The 23391-nt window shown below is 52.6% G+C and overlaps 1 protein-coding gene and 1 long non-coding RNA gene across 2 annotated transcripts; both read right to left on the bottom strand.

The window, feature by feature from the left end:
- Positions 1-3026: 3026 nt before the first annotated feature.
- Positions 3027-7781, bottom strand: IRX6 (iroquois homeobox 6). Its single transcript, XM_075101629.1, has 7 exons — positions 7453-7781; positions 6118-6363; positions 5785-5894; positions 5197-5504; positions 4592-5089; positions 4220-4316; positions 3027-4002 (listed from the first exon to the last, which is right to left on the bottom strand). The coding sequence occupies exons 1-7, from the start codon at positions 7495-7497 to the stop codon at positions 3522-3524; spliced, it is 1785 nt and encodes a 594-aa protein (XP_074957730.1). The 5' UTR covers positions 7498-7781; the 3' UTR covers positions 3027-3521.
- A 3060-nt stretch (positions 7782-10841) lies between these two features.
- On the bottom strand, positions 10842-21582 carry LOC142060746 (uncharacterized). The gene is made up of 3 exons (XR_012661906.1): positions 21315-21582; positions 18451-18481; positions 10842-11024 (listed from the first exon to the last, which is right to left on the bottom strand). It is a non-coding gene; the product is annotated as an uncharacterized LOC142060746 (long non-coding RNA).
- Between the last annotated feature and the right edge of the window lie 1809 nt (positions 21583-23391).

Genomic DNA, 23391 nt, shown 5'->3' with positions numbered 1-23391 from the left:
AAACCAAACCAAAAAAAAAGTATTCATCCTGCTAAGTAGATTGAAAGAGAATCCAGATTAAATAAATCATTAAATCATTCCAGAATGTTATCCACCTGTTCAGGCCTGTAATTTATTTTCAGATGAACAGCAGGTAAAGAAAAAAAAAGAGCAATACAATGGAAAAAATTATTTTCCCTTAACGGATGTTTTGATCCTGAAATGACACCTGGCCTGGAGAGCTGCTTGTGCAGCTTTTGGGATAATTTTGAACTAATTGCTCCAATCCATTGCTTCCTAACATCAACAACCACATAATGCCAAAATTTTGGCTCTAGCCACCTTTGAAGAGTGATCTCCAAGGCTTTTGCTGCTGCAAGGCCAGTAAAAATCACCCCTTTCATGTGGGATGGGAAACTTGTAGGGGGACAGGACATCTGTTTGAGGGGACGGTAGAGTACCAGCCAGCTAGGGGTGAGGGGTCCCAGACCATTTCAGTGTCGCAGCCACGCTCCTCATGTGCTGGTGCGGGAATAAAACAGTCTCCTCTTTCCTGTGTTCCTGACAGGAGGGCTGTGCTTCAGGCTGGGAAGCGCCGGTCTGGGTGGTTCCTTGTGTTCCCCATACCTTCTCAGGGCTCCAGGAGTGTTCCCCTCACTCTCCAGCAGAACCACCGTGTTTTATGCCGGCTGCGTTGGCTGGGGATGGGAGGGAGGTGAAGTGCTGGGAGCAGGTGACCGAGGACCAGAGATGGGAGGACAGCACCGGTGCTGGAAGCGTGGGGAAGGTGGTGAAAGGTGGTTATTGTCCAGCTCTTCCACACCTTCTCTCCGCCCAGCTGCAGCTGAAGGCAGCCACAGCCAGAGACCACCGTTTCATGTCTCTCCGGTGTATATTTAAACAGATTTTCCCAGCTCGGTGGTCCGTTTTCAGACGAATTCTCGCATTCACCGAATGCAACAAGGCTAGGGCAGGAACCCGCTGCAGCAGCCCGTCTAGGGGGAGGGGGGGGCAGAGACCCCTCGCCCGAAAGCCTGCGGGCCCTGAGAGGCGGGATGGGGATGCTTCGCTCCTCCGTAAATCAGGTCGGTTGGCACCGAGGGGCTTATTGCCGGCCCCAGGCCGTCCCTGCCTCTACCTGGGGGCCGGCCGGTGCCCCCGCGGGGAGCGGGGCCGGGCGCGGGGTTCACCGCGGGGGCGGAGGAAAGGCCGGGGGAGCCGCGCCGTCTCGGCAGCACAAAGCCGCCTTTTCATCGCGGCCTCCTGCCCCCGCCGAGCCCCTAATTGTCTCTGACAAAACTTCATTAGCGAGCGGGGGGGTGGGGCGGCGGCCCCGCCGACCCCGCTCGGGGCCATTAACCCGCAAACTTTGTTTTAGTAACTTCCCACCCCAGCGGGGGTCGCGTCCATCAGCCGCCCCCGCCCGCTAATTGGGGGGCGACGGGGGGCTGCGCGGGGGGGGGGGAGCGCAGCCTGTGCCAGGCGCGTCCCGGCAGGCGGAGGGAGGGGAGACACTCGGCCCTTCGGAAAGAAGGGGGGTGGCTGGCGGGGTGCCGAGCTCCACCGCCCCCGCCGCCCCGGGGGGAGCGGGATCCGCACCCTGCGCCCCTGGCTTGTGCCTCAGCCCGGCGAGCTGAGAGCGACGGTGCCGGGCCGGGGGCTCGGGGGGGGCCCGCAGCGGCCGGGGTCTCCCCGAACCGCCCCGGAGGAGCAGGCTCCCGGCTCCCATCAAACTGTGGCCTCAAAGCCGGGCTGGCCCCGCGCCGGCGGACAACCCGAGCTGGCTTCCCAGAGCTCGGCGGCGTTAAAAAGCCCAGCTCGTAGCGAAGCCCAGCCAGAAGACCGCTGAAGTCGGTGCGTTAGGGCATTGGAGGCGCCGAATTTGTTCCTCGGGCACCCGAGGAGCCCATCGTCTTAGTGCTGTGCCTGGGCGCTGCAAGCTCCGCTCCCGGTATTAGTTCTCCGTCAATCCCTGCTCTGGTTTTTAATCAAAACAGTATTCGGAATATGATTCCCGGAGATTGTATTTTGAGAGATTTGCGATACATATCTCGCTGGCGTGACAGATTGCAGGGGAGTCCTGGGCGGGTGGGATAATCTGCATCTCGGTCGCTTGACCTTTAATAAAAGGGGAGTAAAAGTAATAAATAAATAAATAAATAAAGTCTTAAGACTCCCTGGAGGTTACCTTCGTGCTCGCCTTAAAAAGACCCCAAAGCCCGCACCCGCCGAATTAACCGCCCGTGCGCGGGGCAGAGCCGGCAGCTCGGGGGGCTCGGGGGCCGTGCCGGTCTCGTCCCCCGTGGGCAGCCCGGGAGGCCGCTGCGTCCCCGTCGAGCCTCTTCCAAAGCCGCCGGCCGAACGGCGCCGGGGGGAGCCGAGCCGCTCCCCTGGGGGGAGCGGGACACGGCGGGGAGCGGGGCCCGGCCGCGGCAGACACGCGTCGGGAACCTGCGCTTTGTTCCCAGGGCAGAAAATACCCGATTCCTCGGTGGGAGAGGAAGGGCGGAAAAGTCTCCTTGCAAGAACCCTTGGAAAGGGCTTAATACTCTTTACTACAAGCCCTAATCCTTCAAATCCGACTTGAAATACTGTTTATCTTTTCGCAGCTTAATTTCCCCTACTCTAAACTGTGGGTCACTGCAGCAGACTGCGGCTTCTGCACCACTGCTGACCCAGGACTGCTCCGCAGTGGGGCACCCCTGCTCCCGCACATCTGCGGTGGGACCCCGGCCCCGCTGCCGGGCAGACCCTCCCCGTTACAGGCTGCTCCTCGTATACGCTTATTCCACGCCCTTTTTCTCCCGGGCCCCGCAAAGCCTGACAAAGTTTGCTGCCTTTGCTAGGTGCCCCCGCAGCCCGGGTGGGCCAGGGCTGGAAGCAGGGCCTAAGGCGGGGACAGCCCCCGCCACCCCTCCCCGCGTTGACCTGCAGTTTCTCCTTTCCCCTGTGAGCTGCTTCTCTGGTCACAAACCCAGAGGACTCCCATTGCTGCAGCCCCACTTGCCTTAGTAGTCTTTGGTAAACATATAGAAGTCTACTCGATATTCAAGATTGATTTCCCTGATTTATTAAGGCAGAATTCATTGGACACTATTGACCACAAATGACTTAATGTAAATGTTGACCTCAGTGAACCTGGAAATAGCAGGTATTGGGTTGATCTATAGATGATCTCTTAATTACCACAGTTATTAATTTAAATTATTGCCACTGCTTCTAGAGACGGGAACAAAGAAACATTCTTTCCTCATCCCTGCTTGGTTTATTAGTCTGAACACAAAGTGTTTGATGACACTTTTAATTAAACAGAAATAATGCAGAGATATGGTTTCCCTTTCTCATCTGTCCTGTAAAGTGTAGCACTGCTCTTTTCACTGACGGACGGAGGTGACCCACTAATAACGTCCTACTTCATGTGCTGCCTGGGGGTGCCCTGGCCATGCCCCAGGTGCCCAGGCCGGGGGCTGCTGCGCCGGGCCTGGCTGAAGAGATGCGGGGGTCACAGGACAGCTTCACGGCCTTCAGCTCATCCGTGTTAATTAGAGACTCTGAAAAATACTTTTGGCAGTATCTATGTACAGCGATGGGAAATAAACAGCCTGGTGTAACCTGTGCTGCTCCTCCTCCTCCAGACGGCATGGAGCAACTGTGAACGAACAGACCTTGGCAGAGCAGGATGCAGTGGGAAGGAAGCGGGTTTGGGAGGAAAAGGAAAAACAAACCATGACGTGGGGGGAAAAGAGAAAAGATATTTTTTTCTTTTTTCGGCAGAGCCGTTGGGAGGGGTGTTGGACACCTGGCCGCTCCGCTTGCGCGCCCTGGCCCCACGTGAGCAGCACGTTGTGCGGCGGGGCGGCAGGACGCGTCCCAGCGAGGGCAGACGGGCAGAGCCGCGGGCCCTGCCTGTGGGGCCGGGAGCTCAGCCCGGATAGGAGAGAGCTTTCCTTCGTTGTTTCGAGCCGAGAGAGCCTCGCAGCAGCCAGAGTCCCCTCGCCAGCGCTCAGGAAGGGTCGGGCGGCCCTGCGGGAGGGAGAAGCAGTGATGAAGGTTTCCCGGGTGGGCTCCGGTGCCTGCCGGGCCCCGACGGCTCTCCCCAGGGCTGCGCCCAGGGGGGTCGGGGGGGGGGTGTGTGTGTCCAGGAGCGGAGCAGCGCTCCGTCCCGCCGCCGCTCCCGCGTCCCGGGCGCTCCCGCTCCCTGCGAGGCCGGCCCCAGCAGCCGGCACGTCACCTACCTCACCTCCGCAGCACCGGCCGGAACGCCGTCCGCAGCCTGTCCAGGCAGGTCCCGCCCAGCTCGGCGCCTCCCGGGCCGCCCTTGGCGCCCCGCCCGAAGCCTGCACAGACACAACCTGCTCGCGGTCGGCCCGGCCGGGCCCCTCCGCCCTCCCCTGCCCACTCGCCTCGACCGGGGAAGCCTCGGCGGCCGCACCGCCGGAACGGGGGGGGGAGGGGCAGGGGACGGCACGACGGCGGCCGCAGCCCGCCTGACACCTGGGCCCGGCTTAACGCCGCGGCCGCGACGGGGTCAGCGCGAAGGCGAGCTCACGCCGCGCCCCGTGTCCCGGCCCGCGGCCCAACCCCGTCCCCGCGGCCCCACCGCCGCGGGTACCTTCGCCCGCCGCCGCGTACTGGCACGGCTCCCCCAGGCCGCGGTGGGACGCGCAGCTCCGCGGGAGCGGCTGCAGGTTGAAAGCGGAGCTCCGGAAGGCCTTGGCGGGCAGGGGCAGCTCCCCCGCCGCCCCGCAGCCCCCCTCGGGGCTGCCCTTCCGCGCCGCGCCGGCCCCGGCCGTGCGCGCCAGCGACCAGATGCGCGGCTTCTCCGCGGGCGCGTAGGGCGGCAGCGGGCCGCGCAGGGCGTCGGGGGACAAGTCTGCGACGGGGGCCTTGGCGCAGGGAAAGGCGCGGAAGGGGCCGTGCAGGCTGCAGTCGCTCCTCGGAGCCTCGGGCACCGCCGCGTCGAGGCTGGGGGCTTCCTGCAGGGAGCTGGCCCGGCCCTTCTCCGGCTTCCCCGCCTCCGCCTCCTCCTCCTCATCTTCCTCCTCCTCTTCCTCCAGGTCGTCCAGGTCGCTGAACCGCAACTCCTTGTCCTCCTTGCAGCTCTTCTGCTCTGCTTGGGCACAGAGCGAGGCGGGCGGCGTCAGGGCGGCTGGGGGGGCCGCGCTCGGCCGCCAGCTCCAGCGACTTCGAGGCGCCCGTCCCGCCTTTCCCGCCTACCTCTGCCTTCACCCTCCGCGCCGTATTCCTCCTCATCCCGCGGGGCTTCTTCTTTCCTCTCTTCCCCCGCTTTGTTCTTGGGAGACCAGGTCATTTTGTTTTCTTTCTTGAGCCTCCGTCTGGCGTTAGCAAACCAAGTGGACACTTGCGTCAGGGTCATTTTGGTGATGATGGCCAGCATGATCTTCTCTCCTTTGGTGGGGTAGGGGTTTTTGCGGTGCTCGTACAACCAGGTCTTGAGGGTGCTCGTCGTCTCTCGCGTTGCGTTTTTGCGTCTGGCCGAACCGCTGAAATCCACCGTCCCGTACCTGCCGGGAGAGGGGTCGGAGGGAGGGGGCGGCGCGCCGGGAGCCCCCTGGCCCGGCCCGGCCCGGCCCAGCCGCAGGCCCTGCCCTACCCCTCTGCCTGCCCCGGCCCGCCCGCCATCTCCGCCGAACTTTGATTTTGGCTGACTGATGCTCCCGGGGCGCCTCGTTTCTTCCGCACCACGCTTGCCAGGTCGGAGCCCCCCCGCCCCCGCCGCCGGTGTGCGCCGCCGCCGCGCCGGGGGACGCTAACGGTGCCGAGCGCCCGTCGGAGGGGTTTTACCTCTCGTACTGGTACTGCCCCAAGGAGTGGTCGTAGGAGTAGTAGGCAGCGGGCTGCGCGATTCCCGAGTGCAGCGTGCCGGCGCCGTCCTTGATTTCATACTGGGGGTTCTGCGAGGGAAGCGGCAGCGGTTGGCGTCGAGCAGGAGGGGAACCCCCAGTGCCCCCCCGCCTCCCCGGTTCCCATCGCTCCCCCGCGACGGGACGGCGCCGGTTCCGCGTCCCCCGGCGTCCCCCCGCCCCGACACGGGTTGCGCACCACCGACTCGGCCGCCTGTTGCACCGGCACCACGGTCGCCCCCGTCCCCGGCGCGTTGCCCGGGCGGGCACTCACCAGCGCCGTGTAGAGCGCGGCGGGCTCGGCGCCGTAGGGCAGGTAGTTGCCGTAGCCCTGGCCGGCGGCGTACGGGGCGCCGTACATGCCCAGGGCCGCATTGAGCTCGGGGCGGCCGGGCGGCAGCAGCCGGCTCTCGTACGGGGCGCAGCAGAGGGAGGCGGCGGCCGGCGCCGAGGAGGCATCCGGCACGGAACGGGGGGCGGCCTCGCAGCAGGTCGTGCTGGGGCTGGCGGGGACGAAGAACTGCGGAGAGGAGAGGAGAGAGCGGGGACGGAGCCGAGTGACTGTCGAGGGAGCTCCATCGGGGAGGAATTGAGCGTGTGCGCATCTGTGTGTGTGCGGGGGGTGGGGGGTGAGGAGTGGGATAGGAAACCCGGGCTGAGGCGACTAATTATAGAGTCCGGGAAATAAACGGAATGGGAAGCTGGAGCCCTTGGGAAGTGGGCACGATTAATCAGGCAGGCAAAACTTGGAGGAAATAATTGCTCTCGAAAACGGCAAAAGATCTGCACGGCTCCTTCCTCCCCGCCCCCGCTCGGTCCCTTTGCATTGATTTAAAGGCAAGAAGTTGCGATTACAGTTAATTTAACAATAGACAAAGCAGTAAATATGTCAGCTAGCGCAATCGAATGCATTTGATTTCAATAAGTTCAAGGGGACGGCTAACTTCCCGAGTAAGGGAGGCACATCTTGCAGTGATTACGGTGTATAAATAATTCTACCCAAATAAATCGTGACTCGAGGTACGGTATAGCGACGACTTAGTTAATCTAGAGTGCCTTGGTATGGGTGTGGGGTGTCCTTCGGAAATCGTACGGGGAGTAACAAACCTCCCGACAGATCCTAATAAAACACAGGAGAAGGACCGACCGGGGAGGAAGGGTGGAGGAAAACGGCACAGCCCGGTTCCGCAGGAAGGCTCGCGAAATCCCGAGCCCCCGGGCGACTGTCCCCCCTGCCCGCACACCCGCCGCCGCCGCTCCGCGGGGCCCCTCCGCGGTCGCGGGCGTCGGTCGCAGCCGGGTTTTATGTATTTATTTGTTTGTTGCACTTAAAACTGAACGGGGGGGAGAGGGGGGTGGGGGAGGAGGAGGAATTACCGGTTTCCTAAACGCCTTTGCTGTGCACGCTGAGAGTTATTTGTTTAAGCCTAACACAACACAAACGAGACATAAACACACACGCACATTTTTTAAAAAAAGGCTCCAGATGTGCCCTTTTAAAAAAAGACTCTAAGTAAGGGAAAGGGAAGAAAAAAAGGGAGGGGGAACAAGACATCTGGACAGCAGCAGCAGAATCTGAACAAAAGTGAGTGCTGCTCACTCGCCTTACCTGTGAAGTGGTGCTGTAGGGGTATCCGAACTGAGAGAAGGACATAGTTGCTCCTTATTTTTGGACCATAGGCAATATTTTCCCCCCAAGATCGATTGTGACTAAACCCTGCTTCAAGATGCACCTTCTCACACACACATTTCCACGTATGGCTTCCCCCCCCCCCTCAATTATAGATGATTGCACTTAAGAAAAGCAGCCAGACATCTGAGGCAGGGGGGGTTTGGTGCCTGGATTAAAAAAATAGGCTACCCCCCACTTCCCATCGCTCTTAATAAATATGTTTGTATAGAGAGAGTTTAAAAAGCCACCCCACATGTATAGAGAGTTTAAGTGCAAAGGGGCTTTTTTTCGAAGAGGGGGGGAAAATCACGTAGGGCTTGCAAGATACGGAGCTTGCTTGTTGTATTATTTTCTGCTCTATAGGTCTTTAGCGCTCATCGGTGGGCGAGGAGCGGGGTGACGTCACGGCCCTGCCGGCAGGAGCAGGCAGCGGCGGGCAGGAGCCGGCAGCGGCGGGCAGGAGCCGGCAGCGCCCCGCGCCCGCTCCCAGCACTTGTTTCATGTTGTTTTAATGTTGTGCCGCGCCGCGCGTCAAAGGCAGGGACCGGGGGTGCTCCGTGGTTGGTCCCTCTCCCTCTCGCTTTTCTAAACACAATCCAAATTTGACTTGGGGGGGAGGGGGGGGGATAATAACTATGAGGGGGGAATCACGGCATCAGCAGCGTGCCCCTCCGGCTGTAGGGAGGGCGGCGGCAGTGCCCGCCTCGCGGAGCCCCCGGCCCTTCCCGCTGCCCCCAGCCCCCCCCCTCAGGGCTGTACAACACCCCACCGCGTTTGCAATCGAGCCGAGAAGTTGTGCTCCCCCGCGCGCCTTGGCTCCCCTGCCCCCCGCGGGGGCCCGGAGCCGCGGGAGCCGGTCGGACCTCGCCACGCACGGTGTGCGCGGCACGGCTGGGCCCGGGCCGGGAAGCCGGCCGGAGGGCAGCCCCAAGCCTCCTTCCCTGCTCAGCGCTGAGCGGGGCATCAACCTTCTCCCTTGGACCCGAAATGGTCCCACCGAGGGCGAGGGGGGAGGCGAGGCCGCGGCAGGTCAGCGGGGAGGGGATGGATGGCCGCCTGCAGCCCGGCCGGCCCATTACCGCTCCGCCGTAATTGCACCAATTAACAAATGGAAATGCCCTCGTTTAACCACCGACTTACATATTGCGAATGTGCCTTTGAGGCGAGGTCCTCGGGAGGTAAATGGGGGTTGCGTCCCCCCCTCCCCGCCCCGCCGTGGGGGCTGCCGCGGCGCTCCCGGGCGCGATATCCTGCCGGTGGCAATCAAAAAAGAAGAAAAAACGAAAAAGGAAACCCCACAACTTTTCCCGGCCCGGCGGCACTTGTCCGGGGCAGGCCGGGGCCGTGCTCAGGGAGGGCGGCGGGCAGCCCCGGGGGGCCCGTGTCGGTCCCCGCCTGAGCGGCACCGCTCCGCCGCCCCGCTCCCCGACGGGTGGCGCTGCCGAGCCGTGGGCGGTGCGCAGCGACCCGGCCCGGCCCGGAGCGGCGCGGCCCGGCCGGGCCCAGAGGAGCGCGGCCCCGGCCCCCCCCCGCGGGGGCGGTGGCGGGAGCCGGCGGGCAGAGCGGCGGCGGGGCGGCGGCTCTGGGGCCGGGGCGGGCTGGCCGCGCCGTCGGGGCGGCGGGGAGCGGGGAGGGGGGGCGCGGCGCCCGAGGCGTGCCCGCCCCGCCGGGGGGAGCGGACCGGCCGCAGCCCTCTGACACCGCCCGCACTCTGGCGGAGGGAGCGGTGTAAAACTGAGCCGATTCGGTTGACCTTAACGGGGGCGATAACTTAAGAAAAATTCATTAAAGAGCACCTTTGGGTAACATTACTGCTAATTATTTAATTGCAAGAATCCCTATGGGGGAAATTATGCTAATTATAAAGTAATAAAACCACTTGTTCGAAAGCACTTAATTCAGCAGAATTTCGTCTTTTCACCAGAACATTTCTTACGTTATTTGATGAGAGAAACAACACGGGGAGCTGCGCGCTCCTCCCGCCTGTGCTCGGAGCCCCCGGCGCTGCCGCCGGCACTACGGGCGGGCTGCGGGCCGGGCTCTCGTCCCTGTCACCGCTGTGGCGAGCGCAGCGGCCGCCACAACCAGGGCACAATTCACTGCGCAAAAGCGCTTTTATAACGGGCGTAACGCAGATCAATGCAAACATTGCGTTTGCTAATCTTTATCCTGCACAATCAACGCGAAAGCTAACTGCTACCTGTCGGGTACGGTGTAGCTGAGCCCAGCTTTGAGAGACAGCCTTTTGTCACACAACTCTCTCCACTTAGAGCGCTCTGCACTATGGCGATGTTTCTGTAGTATACTTTGTTCTATACGTGCCCAAGAACCACCCAGGCGACCCTTTTAATTGCTGTTACAACCTGGGTATTAAGTGGCGTTCCCATTAACGGATACAAGTTCTACCTTGCTCCCCAGCTCCTCAGGAGGTCACAAACTCTGGCTCTTTGTGTTCTTCTGAGCACTGCCACTATTTGCCCTGTCAGTCCGTCACTGAGCGACTAAAGCTGCGGAAACATCTTTCTGTGATTTGTAAATATTGGCATAAACCTTCTGTTAACAGGTTCTTGAACTTGGCTTGGTGGAGGGCAGCTTTGGGGAAGGAGTGTCCAATTTGCCATTCTTTTGATCGCAGGGAAACAGCTTCAACAGCCAGATTTCAATTCTGCTCATACACCGCGTCTTGGAGAAGTGTAACTGATGCTGTATGTGGTCACTGCAAATTTTTCTCCTTCCTTTATCTAAATCTGTGTCCTCTCTCTCTCTGCATGCGGGCCTATCATCCCACCCCCACGGCGTACACTGCCTTTGCCCGCTTGTCCTAGCGAGGACTGTGTGACTATAAACAGGAGCAGAATGATCTCTCTTGATTCACAAACTTTTGTTCTTGAAAGAGAGGGGCGTGAGACTTAACTCTAAACATTTCTGCAAGCAGTTCCTCTTGAAGTGAGGCAGGAGTTCAAATGCAGCCTACAACATGATTTTTGATGCTTTTAAAATCAACATAATTTGGTTTAGCTCTGATATTGTTTTGTTTGGGAGGTAGTTGCAAGGGGTGAAAGTAGCAGTGCATGTTTCCCACCAAGGCAAATGCAGCTGAGGGTAACTGCAAATGAAGCTAGCTGTTAATTGAAATAAGCGTTGAAGTATCAGTTCAGGAAAGGAAGAATAATGTTCTAAGAGGGGTAAGAATAAAGCAGCTTCACAAACATGTAGCAGAAGTCTGGCTGAGAAGAAAGTGCCTTTATATTTTAGAATACAGGGGGATTTTTTGGCTGTTGCTTTTTTGTGCTGAGAAAATGAAAATTCTTCAAGTCCATGCATGAATAAACAAGTACAGCTGGGCAGCATAATACATAATTTATACTGATCAGTCACTGCAGATTTAACTGAATAAAGCCAAAATGAACACTAATTGTTTTGACAAACTAAAATAGTGTATATGATGGTTTATTGTGAAGCTTGCTGGTTACTGTCCTGATCTCAGTGGCCACTGTCAAGACTGATTTCTGCACGAGAGACAGAAAAAGACAAAACAAGTTAGGACAATATTAAGATTAATATCTTGCTGAAGATAAAGCATTTTAGTTGCTTAACACACAAGCAGAAAATAGAAAGAACTGTCTTCAGGACAGAGGGGGGAATTGGCACAGTGAAGCATGGGACATACCCTGATGTAGGGGGTGAGGTGTAACTGCTGAGATAATGTGCAGTATCTTGTCAGCTGAAGGCTAAACCTGAAAGTAGATTTGTTTCTTAGATCACTTTTGAGATATGTCGGGAATAACTTTGATTGCCTTCAGACACTTGTCTTCTGAAAGGAAACATCCAAAAGATGTCACTGGATTTCCGGGAAGTTATGTATGTAAGCTAGTTAATCCAAGAAGCTGCACAATTTCACTCTGGTTTTAGTATGTGCAAAGTGAGGAAATACATGGGTAGGCCTTTACTTAGCTTCTCTAGACCCTCTCATTTAGATGGATGGCTAAATGAGAACCATTTAAAATTTCATCTGGAAACTGAGAGACAGACAAAGGTAAGAATAATCTTCACAGAGATTCCAAAGCCACCACTTCTGCATTGGCTCCTTTGCGTGACAGTGAGCTGCTTCTTCCTGACAGTCGTCTGTGGTGGCCTGACCCTGCCACCTTGCTCTCCTGCCTCTTCTCCAAGGACTGGCAGCTCCACTTGGCTCCCATCATCACTTTTATAATGACCTATGGATTTGCTGGATCTCAGATCATCATTGTGTTTGCTGTGATTAAGTTGTAGGATTTGGCTATAAAATCAACAGTTGGGCTTCAGTGTTCCTGGAGTTGAGGATGGTTGGACACTGGGCTTTCATCTGGACCATGCGGTGCCAGGAGGTGGCCAAGCGTCTGGAATAGACGTGAATCTTCCCCATGCTCCTGGATGGGATTTTCTCTTGGATCTGGGGCCATCACTAAACCCAGCTTCTGAAACGGACCTTAGCTAATTAGGAAATACTTCTTTGTAGGACTGCTCTGTGTCAGGGTAATCCAGCACTACTGTCCCAGCTTTTTGGGGGTTATTTGTAGATTATTCTATAAAGTGTGAGTTCCTTGGGGTTGTCAGGCCCCTGGGCTGACACATCACCACGCTCAGATTTTCTCTACGCAAACCAGGTGAGGCGCAGTGGTAATCAAGGTGCTCAAGGAACTGGACAGTGAGGAACTCTGAGTCAGCAGCCTGCCAGGGATTCATGCTTCCCAGTTAAATCTTGTTTATCTGACCATGTGCTTCCCAGCTCTGCAGCCACTGGCTGCGATTTATCCTGGGACAACCTGGTCACCATGCTTAGCCAGTATGAGAACTGATGCTCCACGTACTGCAGGAGGGTAACTCGCTGCTAGCAGCGCCTTCCTGCCGATGCTGTCTTGCAGCGTTCACAGTAGCAGGCCTTTCCTGGAGCTCTGTACTGCGTGTGGAGCATGAGTCTCCCTGATGGTGCAGCTGCAGAACAGCTCCCCAGAGTGAAAAGTGGGTCATTCGTTACACCCGTAGGACAACATGACAAACAAAGCTCTTTTGAGAAGTGTCACTGGCCACACAGATCATGGAGAATCTGCTGCAGCATTGTACCAGCAGCAAACGAGTCTGCTATCCCATGATTCAAAGCCAGCAGTGACCCCACTAGACCTGCTGTTTATGAACAGAGAAGGCCTAGTGGGTGATGTGGTGGTTGGAGGCTGTCTTGGGCTCAGTGACCATGACATGACAGAGTTCTTGATTCTTGGAGAAGTAAGGAAGGGGGTCAGCAAAACCGCTACCCTGAACTTCAGAAGGGCAGGCTTTGGATTGTTAAGGAGTCTGGTTAACAGAGTCCCTTGGGAGGCAGTCCTGAAGGGCAAAGGAGTCCAGGAAGGCTGGGTGTTATTAAAGAAGGAAGTCTCAAAGGCGCAGGAGCAGGCTGTCCCCGTGTGCCGTAAGTCAAGCAGGCGGGGGAGAAGACCGGCTTGGCTGAATAAGGAGCTTTGGCTGGAACTCAAGAAAAAAAAGCAGAGTTTACCGCCTTTGGAAGAAGGGGCAGGTGACTCAGGAGGACTACAAGGATGTTGTCAGGTTATGCAGGGAAAAGATTAGGAAGGCGAAGGCCCAGCTGGAGCATAAACTGGCCGCCACCGTTAAAGATAACAAAAAATGTTTTTATAAATACATCAGTGACAAAAGGAGGGTCAGGAAGAACCTCCCTCCTTTGTGGGATGTGGAAGGTAACCTTGCTGCGAAAGATGAGGAGAAGGCTGAGGTACTTAATGCTTTCTTTGCCTCAGTCTTTAATAGTCAGACTGGTCACCCTCAGGGTTGTCAGGCCCCTGGGCTGGGAAATGGAGCTAGTATGCAGAATGAAGTCCCAGTTGTTGAAGAGGTGGCAGTCACCGACCTGCTCCTTCACCTCGATGTTCACAAGTCCATGGGGCCGGATGGGATCCACCCGAGGATACTGAGGGAGCTGGCAGAGGAGCTCGCCAAGGCACTCTCCATCATTTATCAGCAGTCCTGGTCAACTGGGGAGGTCCCAGACGACCGGAAGCTAGCGAATGTGACGCCCCTCTACAAGAAGGGTCGGAAGGAGGATCTGGGGAACTACAGGCCTGTCAGCCTGACCTCGGTGCCGGGAAAGGTCATGGAGCAGATCATCTTGAATGCCATTATGCAGCACATGCGGGACAACCAGGGGATCGGGCTCAGCCAGCATGGGCTTATGAAAGGGAGGTCCTGCCTCGTTAACCTGGTCTCCTTCTATGATAAGGTGACCCGCCTAGTGGATGAGGGGAAGGCTGTGGACGTTGTCTACTTGGACTTCAGTAAGGCCTTTGACACTGTCTCCCACAGCATTCTCCTGGAGAAGCCAGCTGCTCACGGCTTGGACAAGTGCACTCTGCGCTGGGTTAACAACTGGCTGGACGGCCAAGCCCAGAGAGTGGTGGTGAATGGAGTCAAATCCGGTTGGTGGCCAGTCACGAGTGGTGTTCCCCAGGGCTCAGTGTTGGGGCCAGTCCTGTTCAGTATCTTCACTGGTGATCTGGATGAGGGGATTGAGTGCACCCTCAGTAAGTCTGCAGATGACACCAAGCTGGGTGGAAGTGTTGATCTGCTGGAGGGCAGGAAGGCCCTACAGAGGGACCTGGACAGGCTGGATCATTGGGCCAGAGCCAACGGTATGAGATTCAACAAGGCCAAGTGCCGGGTCCTGCACTTGGGTCACAACAACCCCATGCAACGCTACAGGCTTGGGGAGGAGTGGCTGGAGAGCTGCCTGGAGGAAAAGGACCTGGGGGTGCCAGTTGACAGCCGACTGAACATGAGCCAGCAGTGTGCTCAGGTGGCCAAGAAGGCCACTGGCATCCTGGCTTGTATCAGGAATAGTGTGGCCAGCAGGAGCAGGGAGGTGATCGTGCCCCTGTACTCAGCACTGGTGAGGCCGCACCTCAAGTACTGTGTTCAGTTTTGGGCCCCTCACTACAAGAAGGACACCGAGGTGGTGGAGCGCATCCAAAGAAGGGCAAAGAAGCTGGTGAAGGGTCTAGAGAGCAAGTCTTATGAGGAGCAGCTGAGGGAGCTGGGCTTGTTTAGTCTGGAGAAGAAGAGGCTGAGGGGAGACCTTATCGCGCTCTCCAACTACCTGAAAGGAGGTTGTAGCGAGGCGGGGGTCGGTCTCTTCTCCCTAGTAAGAAGCGATAGGACGAGAGGAAATGGCCTCAGGCTGCGCCAGGGAATGTTTAGGTTGGATATTAGGGAACACTTCTTCACCAAAAGGGTTGTCAAATATTGACACAGGCTGCCCAGGGAGGTGGTTGAGTCTCCATCCGTGGAGGTATTTAAAAGACGAGTAGACATGGCACTTCAGGGCATGGTTTAGGAGACATGGTAGTGCTGGGTTGACGGTTGGAATTGATGCTCCTAGATGTCTTTTCCAACCTTAATGATTCTATGATTGCAGCTGGTCGAGGGAGGGGATTGTCCTGCTCTGGTGCAGCCTCACCTTGAGTACTGTGTGCAGTTTTGGGCACCACAGTACGTTAAGGATATAAAGCTACTAGAGAGTGTTCAGAGAAGTGCCATGAAGTTGGTGAAGGCTTTAAAGGGGAAACCGTATGAGGAGCAGCTAAAGGCACTTGGTTTGTTCAGCATGGAGAAGAGGAGACTGAAGGGAGACCTCATAGTGGTCTGCAGCTTCCTCACAAGGGGAGGAGGAGGGGCAGGTGCTGATCTCTTCTCTCTGGTGACCAATGGACAGGACCCAGAGGAATGGCAGGAAGATGTTCCAGGGGAGGTTTAGGCTGGATATTAGGAAAAGGTTGTTCACCCAGCGGGTGGTGGAGCTCATCACTCCCCTACTCCTGCTGGCCATACTGTTCCTGATACAAAGCCAGGATGCTGTTGGCCTTCTTGGCCGTCTGGGCACACTGCTGGGTCATGTTCAGCTGGCTATCAACCATCACTGCCAGGTCCTTTTCCTCCAGGCAGCTCTCCAGCCACTCTTCCCCATGATGCACCCCAGGACACAGTTGGCCCTCTTGGATGCCAGGGCACACTGTTGGCTCAGGTTCAACTTGCTGTTGACCAGAACCCTAGGTCCCTCTCTGCAGAGCTGCTCTCTAGCCTCTTGTTCCCCAGGCTGTATGTATATCCAGGATTGCCGTGCCCCAGGTGGAAAATCTGGCACTTGCCCTTGTTAAACTTCATACGGTTGGTGATTGCCCAGCTCTCTAATTTGTCTACATCTCTCTGCACGGCCTCTCTGCCCTCAAGAATGTCAACAGCTCCTCCCAGTTTGGTGTCATCAGCACATCAGTTTATAGCTTATTCCAAAACCAGAAAGTACTTAACCCAGGACAGTTAGTCCTGGCCCCATCAAATCAGTTGGCCTTGAGCCTCTTCATTAGTTAACATCTGAGTAAAGAAGGGGCTCAGCTTGACTCTCCCTCCAAATCCTGTCTGAATTAACTCCATTTTGCACTTGTGGAAGTGAGGGCAGAACGACTTCGCTGAGGACTCTTCTGCTGGTTTCCTTCAGGTAGCTCAGGTTTTTCTCTGGTCCTTCCTTCCATTAGTATTTCAGGCAGTACCGAGTGCTGGGGGGCATCGGGGAGGAGCTGCTGTGGCGATGGGCCGTCTGCAGCCCACTACTCTGGGGAAGCTGGGACCAGTTGTGATTTCACACACAAGCAGCCCTAATCTGCAATAAATCTCATAAAATCAATAAAAACATGGAAAGTATATAATTTTAAAAGAAAAAACACATAAGATATGGCCATTAAGGGCACAACCATTCTAATACCTGTTTCTGGATGAAACTACAATTAAAAATATTCCAACAATAAATCTACCCTCAGTCTTGTTTAATGCTTTTAACTTTCTTGAAAGTTCAAGCTGGTATCCCAAAAATGTGCCAGGACTTTCACAATGTATTTTATAGACTCATAAATAAATATGGCAATTAATCTAAGCTATATTTCTTTCATATTTGATGACAATTTATTGTGACACTCACTCATTCAGAGCACAAAAACTCTAATGCACTTAAAATCGGATTTCAAACCAAACGTTTTATGGGAAAATATAGTATTGATCATCCATTTAAAGATATCATGTGATGATTCATAACCTGCTATAAAAAGGATCTTGTGAGGACATTCAGAATGAGTTTTGTGGACCATTCTCGCCACAAAATCCAACGTACGAGATCTATAGTTCTCAGTGATGTTTTATATTTCTGCTTGGAGTTTTCACCTATTATTTTACTGTGGATTTTGATGGATAGCAGCTTTAAAATAAACATTTTGCATATCTAAACTAAGATTAAATAAATAGAGACTAATTTGTTAAACATACACTAGCGCTTTTTGTCCATTTACACAAAGTCATGCACAAATCTATTCCTTTCAAGAAAAATTTCCACGGTTTTGGATATGTTAATGGGGCGGTTTGTGCAAAACACATCTGCGACTGTGTCCTTTAATAAAATGTGACCGAGGAGTCATATGGCTTCACATAGTGCTCATTGCTGGTTCTGCGATGCACCCTCTGCTGCGCGCTGCTCGGGAAGCTGCAGCAGCTTCCGTGTTGACGTGCCAGCAGCAGTAATCTGTGGTCTGCTCTCCTGGTCATGTCGTGCACCACCGGAAATGCTTTCAAAGCTGAAAAAGTCTAGAAGATACGCCCCAAAAACACAGGCTTCTGGGGTAACGTATTTGTACTGGAGACAGGGTACAGAAGGAAGGAAGGGGGTTGTGGTACACTGTACGCTGGGTATGGGTCACCTCCAGGCTGCATGGGGCGGGCTTCTCCAGTCCTTCACCATCAACCTGCAGGCACTTTTCCGTGGAAATGCTGCTTTGGTTTCCCCTGCATGTGGGCCATCTCCCAGAGCCCGGCTGGGGCTGGTGCACAGCCGTGCTGGCAATGAGCATGATTTCCATGCGGTGGGACGGTGAGGAGGAGAGAAATGGGAAATGTCTTTTTCCACCATTGTAAATAATGAGTGCCAGCATTTGTGGACTTGACTGGCCCCTTCTTCCTCCTGACTCTGCCTGCCCTCTGCCTCGCTCAGTTCCCGTGAAGGCCCGTGGGGTGGCTCTGGGCTGCGTCCCAGCCACTGAGGGCCCCCAGCCTCTGGCCCTACCAGGACAGATATCCTGCAAGTGTCTGGGGTTTTGCAGCAGTTGAAAACTCATCTCATTCTCTGAGATTCTTAATATAATGACATTCTCCTGTTTGAACAGCCCATAGCTATTGCCAGCCTAATTATTTTCTGGGTCTTTCCTTAATGCCATAAGCATTAGATGGTGACACCAATGCTTGGAGAGACAGCAGAAGGAAATAAGTAGTGAAGGCTAAAGCACTTGGTTAAAGAAGAGTCTCATTTATAAATCAATTTTAATAACATATTTAAAAGCTCTTACATCTGACTTTAATGTGCTTTTGTTTCCCCCTTGCTCATTAATATTTAAAATATTTTTCTTTACTGATCCTTTTTCTATTGTGTCCTTTCTAACTTTCCTTTCTCTCTTCAATCAGCAAACAACGAGATTTTGAGAAATGCAGAATCCATGAGAAATCCAGATAATTTGATAAAGGAAAAACCTTCAGTTCCATGAAAGAAATTTCAGAGGAGTTGAGTAGTTTTTTAAAAGTTATTCCAAACAGTTTAACTCATAAAAAGGTATATGTTTTCACTGATGGACTTTCAAAATGAGGCGGCTCCATTATTTCTACTAGGAAGTAATAATCAGCAATGAACTTTAAAAAAAAAGCCTGTGGAAAATTTTTTTCAGCAAGCCTGTCATGGAGGTGGCTGCATTCCCTGGGTTATTTAAGGGCGTGAGATTTGCTGAAAGTCCATTGAATTTGCATGCCAGGGGCCTACTTTAATTTTTGAAAATGGGATTTGGGTTCCTTGGTTGTACATACCTCTCAGGTGGAGATCTTCTCTTCAGATGTGCTGGTAAAGAAAAAAACAGAGAGGTTTGAAGGAGGAGGGTGAGTTACTGGTCTCCCAAGTGGGGTTGAGTAAAAACCTCAGACATATACTTTGGAGGATTTGTCATATTTCATAAATAATGTGGATTTTATAAATAATATTAAAATATATCTATGATGTGGGTGATTGCAGCCACAGGTATGTCTAGGAGCCAGCCCTGCTCCCTGCTAGTTCAATTGGAGATTGCCCACAGATGAGTGCAATTGCAGCTCCATCTAAGGATGGGGGACGACCTGCTCATGTAAGGCCTCAGTTAAGTGCCTTTGTTGCACATGGATCAGGAGGGAGAAGCCAGGCTGGTTGGAGGCAGGAGCTGGGTGGTGGTTTAGGTTGAAATGTGGCTGCAGGACCAGGACAGCCCAAGGTGGGTGAGAAATGTGATGGTGTCTCTGCTGCGCTTGCATCTTCCAGCTACATTTGTGCTGGGTCTGTGGAGTGCTCTGGGAGAGGCAGCACTTGCTGAGGATATTCCTTGGCAGTGGGGATGTGGGTGGGCAAATGGGCTGCAAAGAGGGAGGTGGACTCTTGAGGTTGCAGAGTAGCTCAGTAGCAGAGGTAGGCAGTTACCTCCATACTTGTCTAAGGCACACAGGAGTGTCCTCTTGGAGGAGGTACGGGAGCTAAATTTAAGTTGTTGTAAATTCTCTAGAGATAATGGGGAAACCTCCAGAAAATGATTCTTTTATGTATCATGAGGAGGCTGTATGGGCAATGAAGTGACATGCTTTATTGTGGAACAGAATAATGACTGCTCATCAGAGCTACTGGAAAGGAATTTAGACACTTAACAATATAATTTGATTTTTTAAATTATAATTTTATTACTTTAGTCATTAATTTATTGTGCCTAGGAAGAGTTTATTCTCTTCTTAGCATGTGCTGGGTTTTATATTTTATATTTTATATTGATACACACAGATGTTATTCTCGGTCCATTTTTCATGTATGAATTCTTTATATGTGAATGGACAATGAAGCAAAGATCAACAGAATGTAACAAAGATGGAGTAGGGATCTGCAATGTTTATTGTTTTAAAGGAAGAGTTTAATATGAAGATGTTATTGTCTGATGTTTTAGCACCTACCAGGGAAGTGCTATAGCTACCGTGCCGAACCTGAATTTTTTTGTCTATTCTCAACTTTGTAAAATATATACTGGTTTTTGGGTGGACGGGGTTGAGCAACAGTGATCTGTAGCAGTACAGGAGACATTAGTATATGTGCCAGTGGCTGTTGAGAGCAAACGAGTTAGTTGTACCAACCGTTGATGCAATGAGTGGTATGTCTGCCTGTGTGCCTCACCGGGGGTGCTGGGGTGACCCTGGGAGGTGCGGCTTCTCCAAAGCTTCAATTGCACGCGACAGCACAGGCTTCCACACGGCTGAACCCTAAAAGATGGATGAAGGCTTGTTCCTTGTGAATCCACTCTCAGTGCCTCCTGGAGTATGCAGAGCTGCAAAAAGCCTGACTAAATATGCAGTGGGCAGTTGGCAGCACTGGAATAGCCTCACTGCGAGGTCCTTGTCCGGATTGCTTGTTCTCATAACTTTCTGTAGTTTTACTGTGTAAAATTAATAAAAATATTGTCTCATAGATTGTTTTACTCATACTCTTCTGGTGAGCCTAAATATTTATTCAACCTCCTTCCATTGCTTGTAGCCTGTTAGGGGTTTCACTGTGGTTTCACCAGTTGCCTCCCTTATATGGTCTGCTAGGGAGGGACTGAGCAGGCAGGGCTGCACATGGGTCTCTGAGGGGCCTTGAGCATTGCAGCTGTGGGCATGGGTGGGACACAACCTCATTAAACCTGCTTCCATGGCCCTAGCCAGGCGGCTCCTGCTCACAAACAACTTGTCTGCAGGATGTGTGTCCCTCCCTGGAGGAGGGTCACCGGTTTGGGGCTGGGTAGCACTGTGACCACCATGGCCTTCTTTTGTCACCTGTATGCCTGTGGTTTGGTTGTGTGTGACAAATAAGTCCTGGGCAGTAGCAAGTTCAGTTGCATGTGTACCATGATATGAATATTGTTTTACTTAATAAATATTAATTCCCTTATGAATGACTAAATGCCACATACAGACTGTATGGAGTCAGCCTCTAATATTAATAGAAATTATATCTGCAGTAGCAGTATCCAAAACTGGTAAAAAACATATTGTTTGTGGATATAGTGAGCGAACCCCACAGGGGCTGGTTCAAATTGGTGTGGGGAGAATGTCCCTACTGTGCTGAAGGATGGTGTAGTTTCTTTTTTTTTCCTTGGTAGCATCAGTTTAGCCTGCTTTTGTACTCCTTTTGTGCTGTTAACTTCTCCCTTATTTGTTTTTCCAGCCTAATCTGTGTGGTACAGTGATGAAGCAGAGCTGTATTAATGGAGCTTAGAGAATAAGGGTTAACAGTAAGGGTTATCTGGCAGATCTTTGACATCAAAGAAACGCAGAAAATACAGACCCCAGTATTCTTCATAAGCCAGATTTGGCCATTAATGCACAGTGTTACACTAGTGTGTTCCTAAAACCCCATCCATGGAAATCTTTGTTTTGTTGCAGTCAAAGGCTGTGTGATCCAGTGTGGTGAGTAGCCAAGGCCCAGGGCAGTATGCTGTTTCCTAACAGCAGAGCTGACTGCGGTTTGTATCAATGAGAGACATTGTTAGGTCAATTTAAAACCAGAGCCTTAAAGTCAGTGTAATTATGCAAATGTTGCCCTTGCTATTAGCACTTTTGCCCCAATAGCTTTAGTGTATATTTTACAAATGAAGTTGCTGTCACATTTCATTATGCTGTTTACTGACCCATTGCTTTGGAGGTGTTTTCCTCGCTCTCGGGTGTCGGCCGTTCCTGCCACTGTGGTGCGTGTGCTCTCCAGCAGGCTGAGTGACACAATCCAGCAGAGACCCATCTCTGCTGGTGTTTGATGTGATGACTTTAAAGAGTTCTGCTAGTGTTCAATACAAGTTGTGACTGCCCCAAAACATTGTTCTTTTTCTTCTCCTGCATATTTCCCTGCAGATGTTACCCATTCTCACTAAACTCCAGTCAGCCTAGTTTCTTTTCAGAGCCTTCAAAATAAGGCCTTGGTACGTTTAATTATTAAACCAGAAAACAAGGAGTGTTTTGGGAAAGGTAGAGGGAAGCAGAGCAGGTGACTGAGATTCATAGGTTTAGCATTACCCTAAAAGTTCTTCTGTTAATTGAAAGCTTTACCATTAACTCAGTGGTGAAGTGTGTGGCTGTTAAACAGAGCTGATAAAAATTCCCTTGGGTTTTCAGGCAGTGCAGTGGAATAGCCCACTTGGAGAAAGACCGAGAAAGGCTCAAACCAGTCCACGCATGATGAGAATTATTAATATATAAGAACAATATTTAATAGCAAAAAATCACTTGCAAAATCTTTGTGTATTTTGAGGTTATGCAAGACAGATTATGATTTTTAGACCTAGAAAAATATAATCTGGGAACCTTTTTTAGTAGATGCCACTCCTAGTTTTGCAAGCTTCTCCCTGCCCTCTGTGATGGCTGCAGATGTTGGATTTGGGGTGTGCCACAGGGGGAGCAGGGCTTCCAGCTCCCTGCAATGAGACATTAACCTTCCTTGGAGAAGGCTTAGGCTCAAGTTCTTCTGACTTAGGAATTTTCCTAGAAAGCCTTTTCCAGGATAGGTGATGGTAAGTCTTTAAGGAGTGAGCATGCAGGGAGGCTGGCTTCTGCCTTCCCAGGGCCAACCACTCATTGCTCCCTACCTGGGTCTGAGTGACATGCTGCTCACAGCGAGCTGCTTTCCTCTGGTCTGACCTTTTGTTCTTCTTTTCAGCTTATTTAGTAGAATTGAACCTCTTGGAGGTGTTCTACTGACAATTGGTAGCGTCGTAAGGAGGATCAAAATTTGTCTCATTCATTTGTGAGTTTGGCACAGCAGAATCTGTCCAGGACTGCAGTGCCTTCACTGGGGCTGTCTCTAGGTGCCTTTTTCCCCTTAGTGAGATCCTCATTGAACTAACAAAATTTCCATTTTAAACTCTTGTAAACCAACTCCGTGTGTACTCAACATCAGCCTGCCTCAGGTTTGCTTGCTATCGGACTTTAACAAGAGCTAATCAGTTTAAATGCATCTGCAGTTGGGTTTTGCATTAGTTCAATGAGGTCAATTTAAAATTGATTTCCTGAAGCTATTGCAGGGCTTCCCGTATTGACAGGTCAAAGAATTATTGAACGCCAACTTAGTAACGATCCTGTTTGCATCACAGTGTCTTCGTTGCTGTGTCAGTGCCTAAGCACTTCAGGACCCCCTGTTTGAATTCATAAATCAGAAGGGAGAAATAAATGAAAGCAGAGTGTGATGTGAGTAACAGTCCCTTTCATGAATCCAGGCCATTGTTGAAAGTACATCAAGCTGTTGGTAGATAAATATTTTTCTGGAGTCAAGAACAGAGAAGTATGTGACGTTTCAATTACCACTGTTCATATTTAAATGTAAATAAGTGGCTTCTTTACTCTATAATTCAACAAACCTTATAATTACGATCTTATGATATTTTCATAGCACTTGCAGCAACATATGGCACTTCAATAAGCAAACAAGGCAAGAAATGGAATTAAGAATGCCTGTGATGTTTGTTTGTGTATTTGTGGTTCTGTTATAACCCCTTTGTTTTAAATACCTAATTTCTTAATTTAGCAGTTTATATAATTGGAATGCATTTACATGGAACAAAACTGAGCCTTGTGGTTAGGTTACTGCTTATGTCCTTAATCTGACGTAGGAGTTTTCTGCTGGGGAAGGAAAATACTCCAAGCAGCTCAATAGCGGTAAAAAAGTATCGCCAAAGCTAAATGCTCATTAGGGACTGCATGGGTCAGTGCCTTATTAGT

This window comes from Phalacrocorax aristotelis, chromosome 8, assembly GCF_949628215.1.
Source record: "Phalacrocorax aristotelis chromosome 8, bGulAri2.1, whole genome shotgun sequence".
Classification (NCBI taxonomy): domain Eukaryota; kingdom Metazoa; phylum Chordata; class Aves; order Suliformes; family Phalacrocoracidae; genus Phalacrocorax; species Phalacrocorax aristotelis.
Note: the sequence above shows the minus strand (reverse complement) of the source record. Positions and strands in the feature narration are given on the sequence as shown.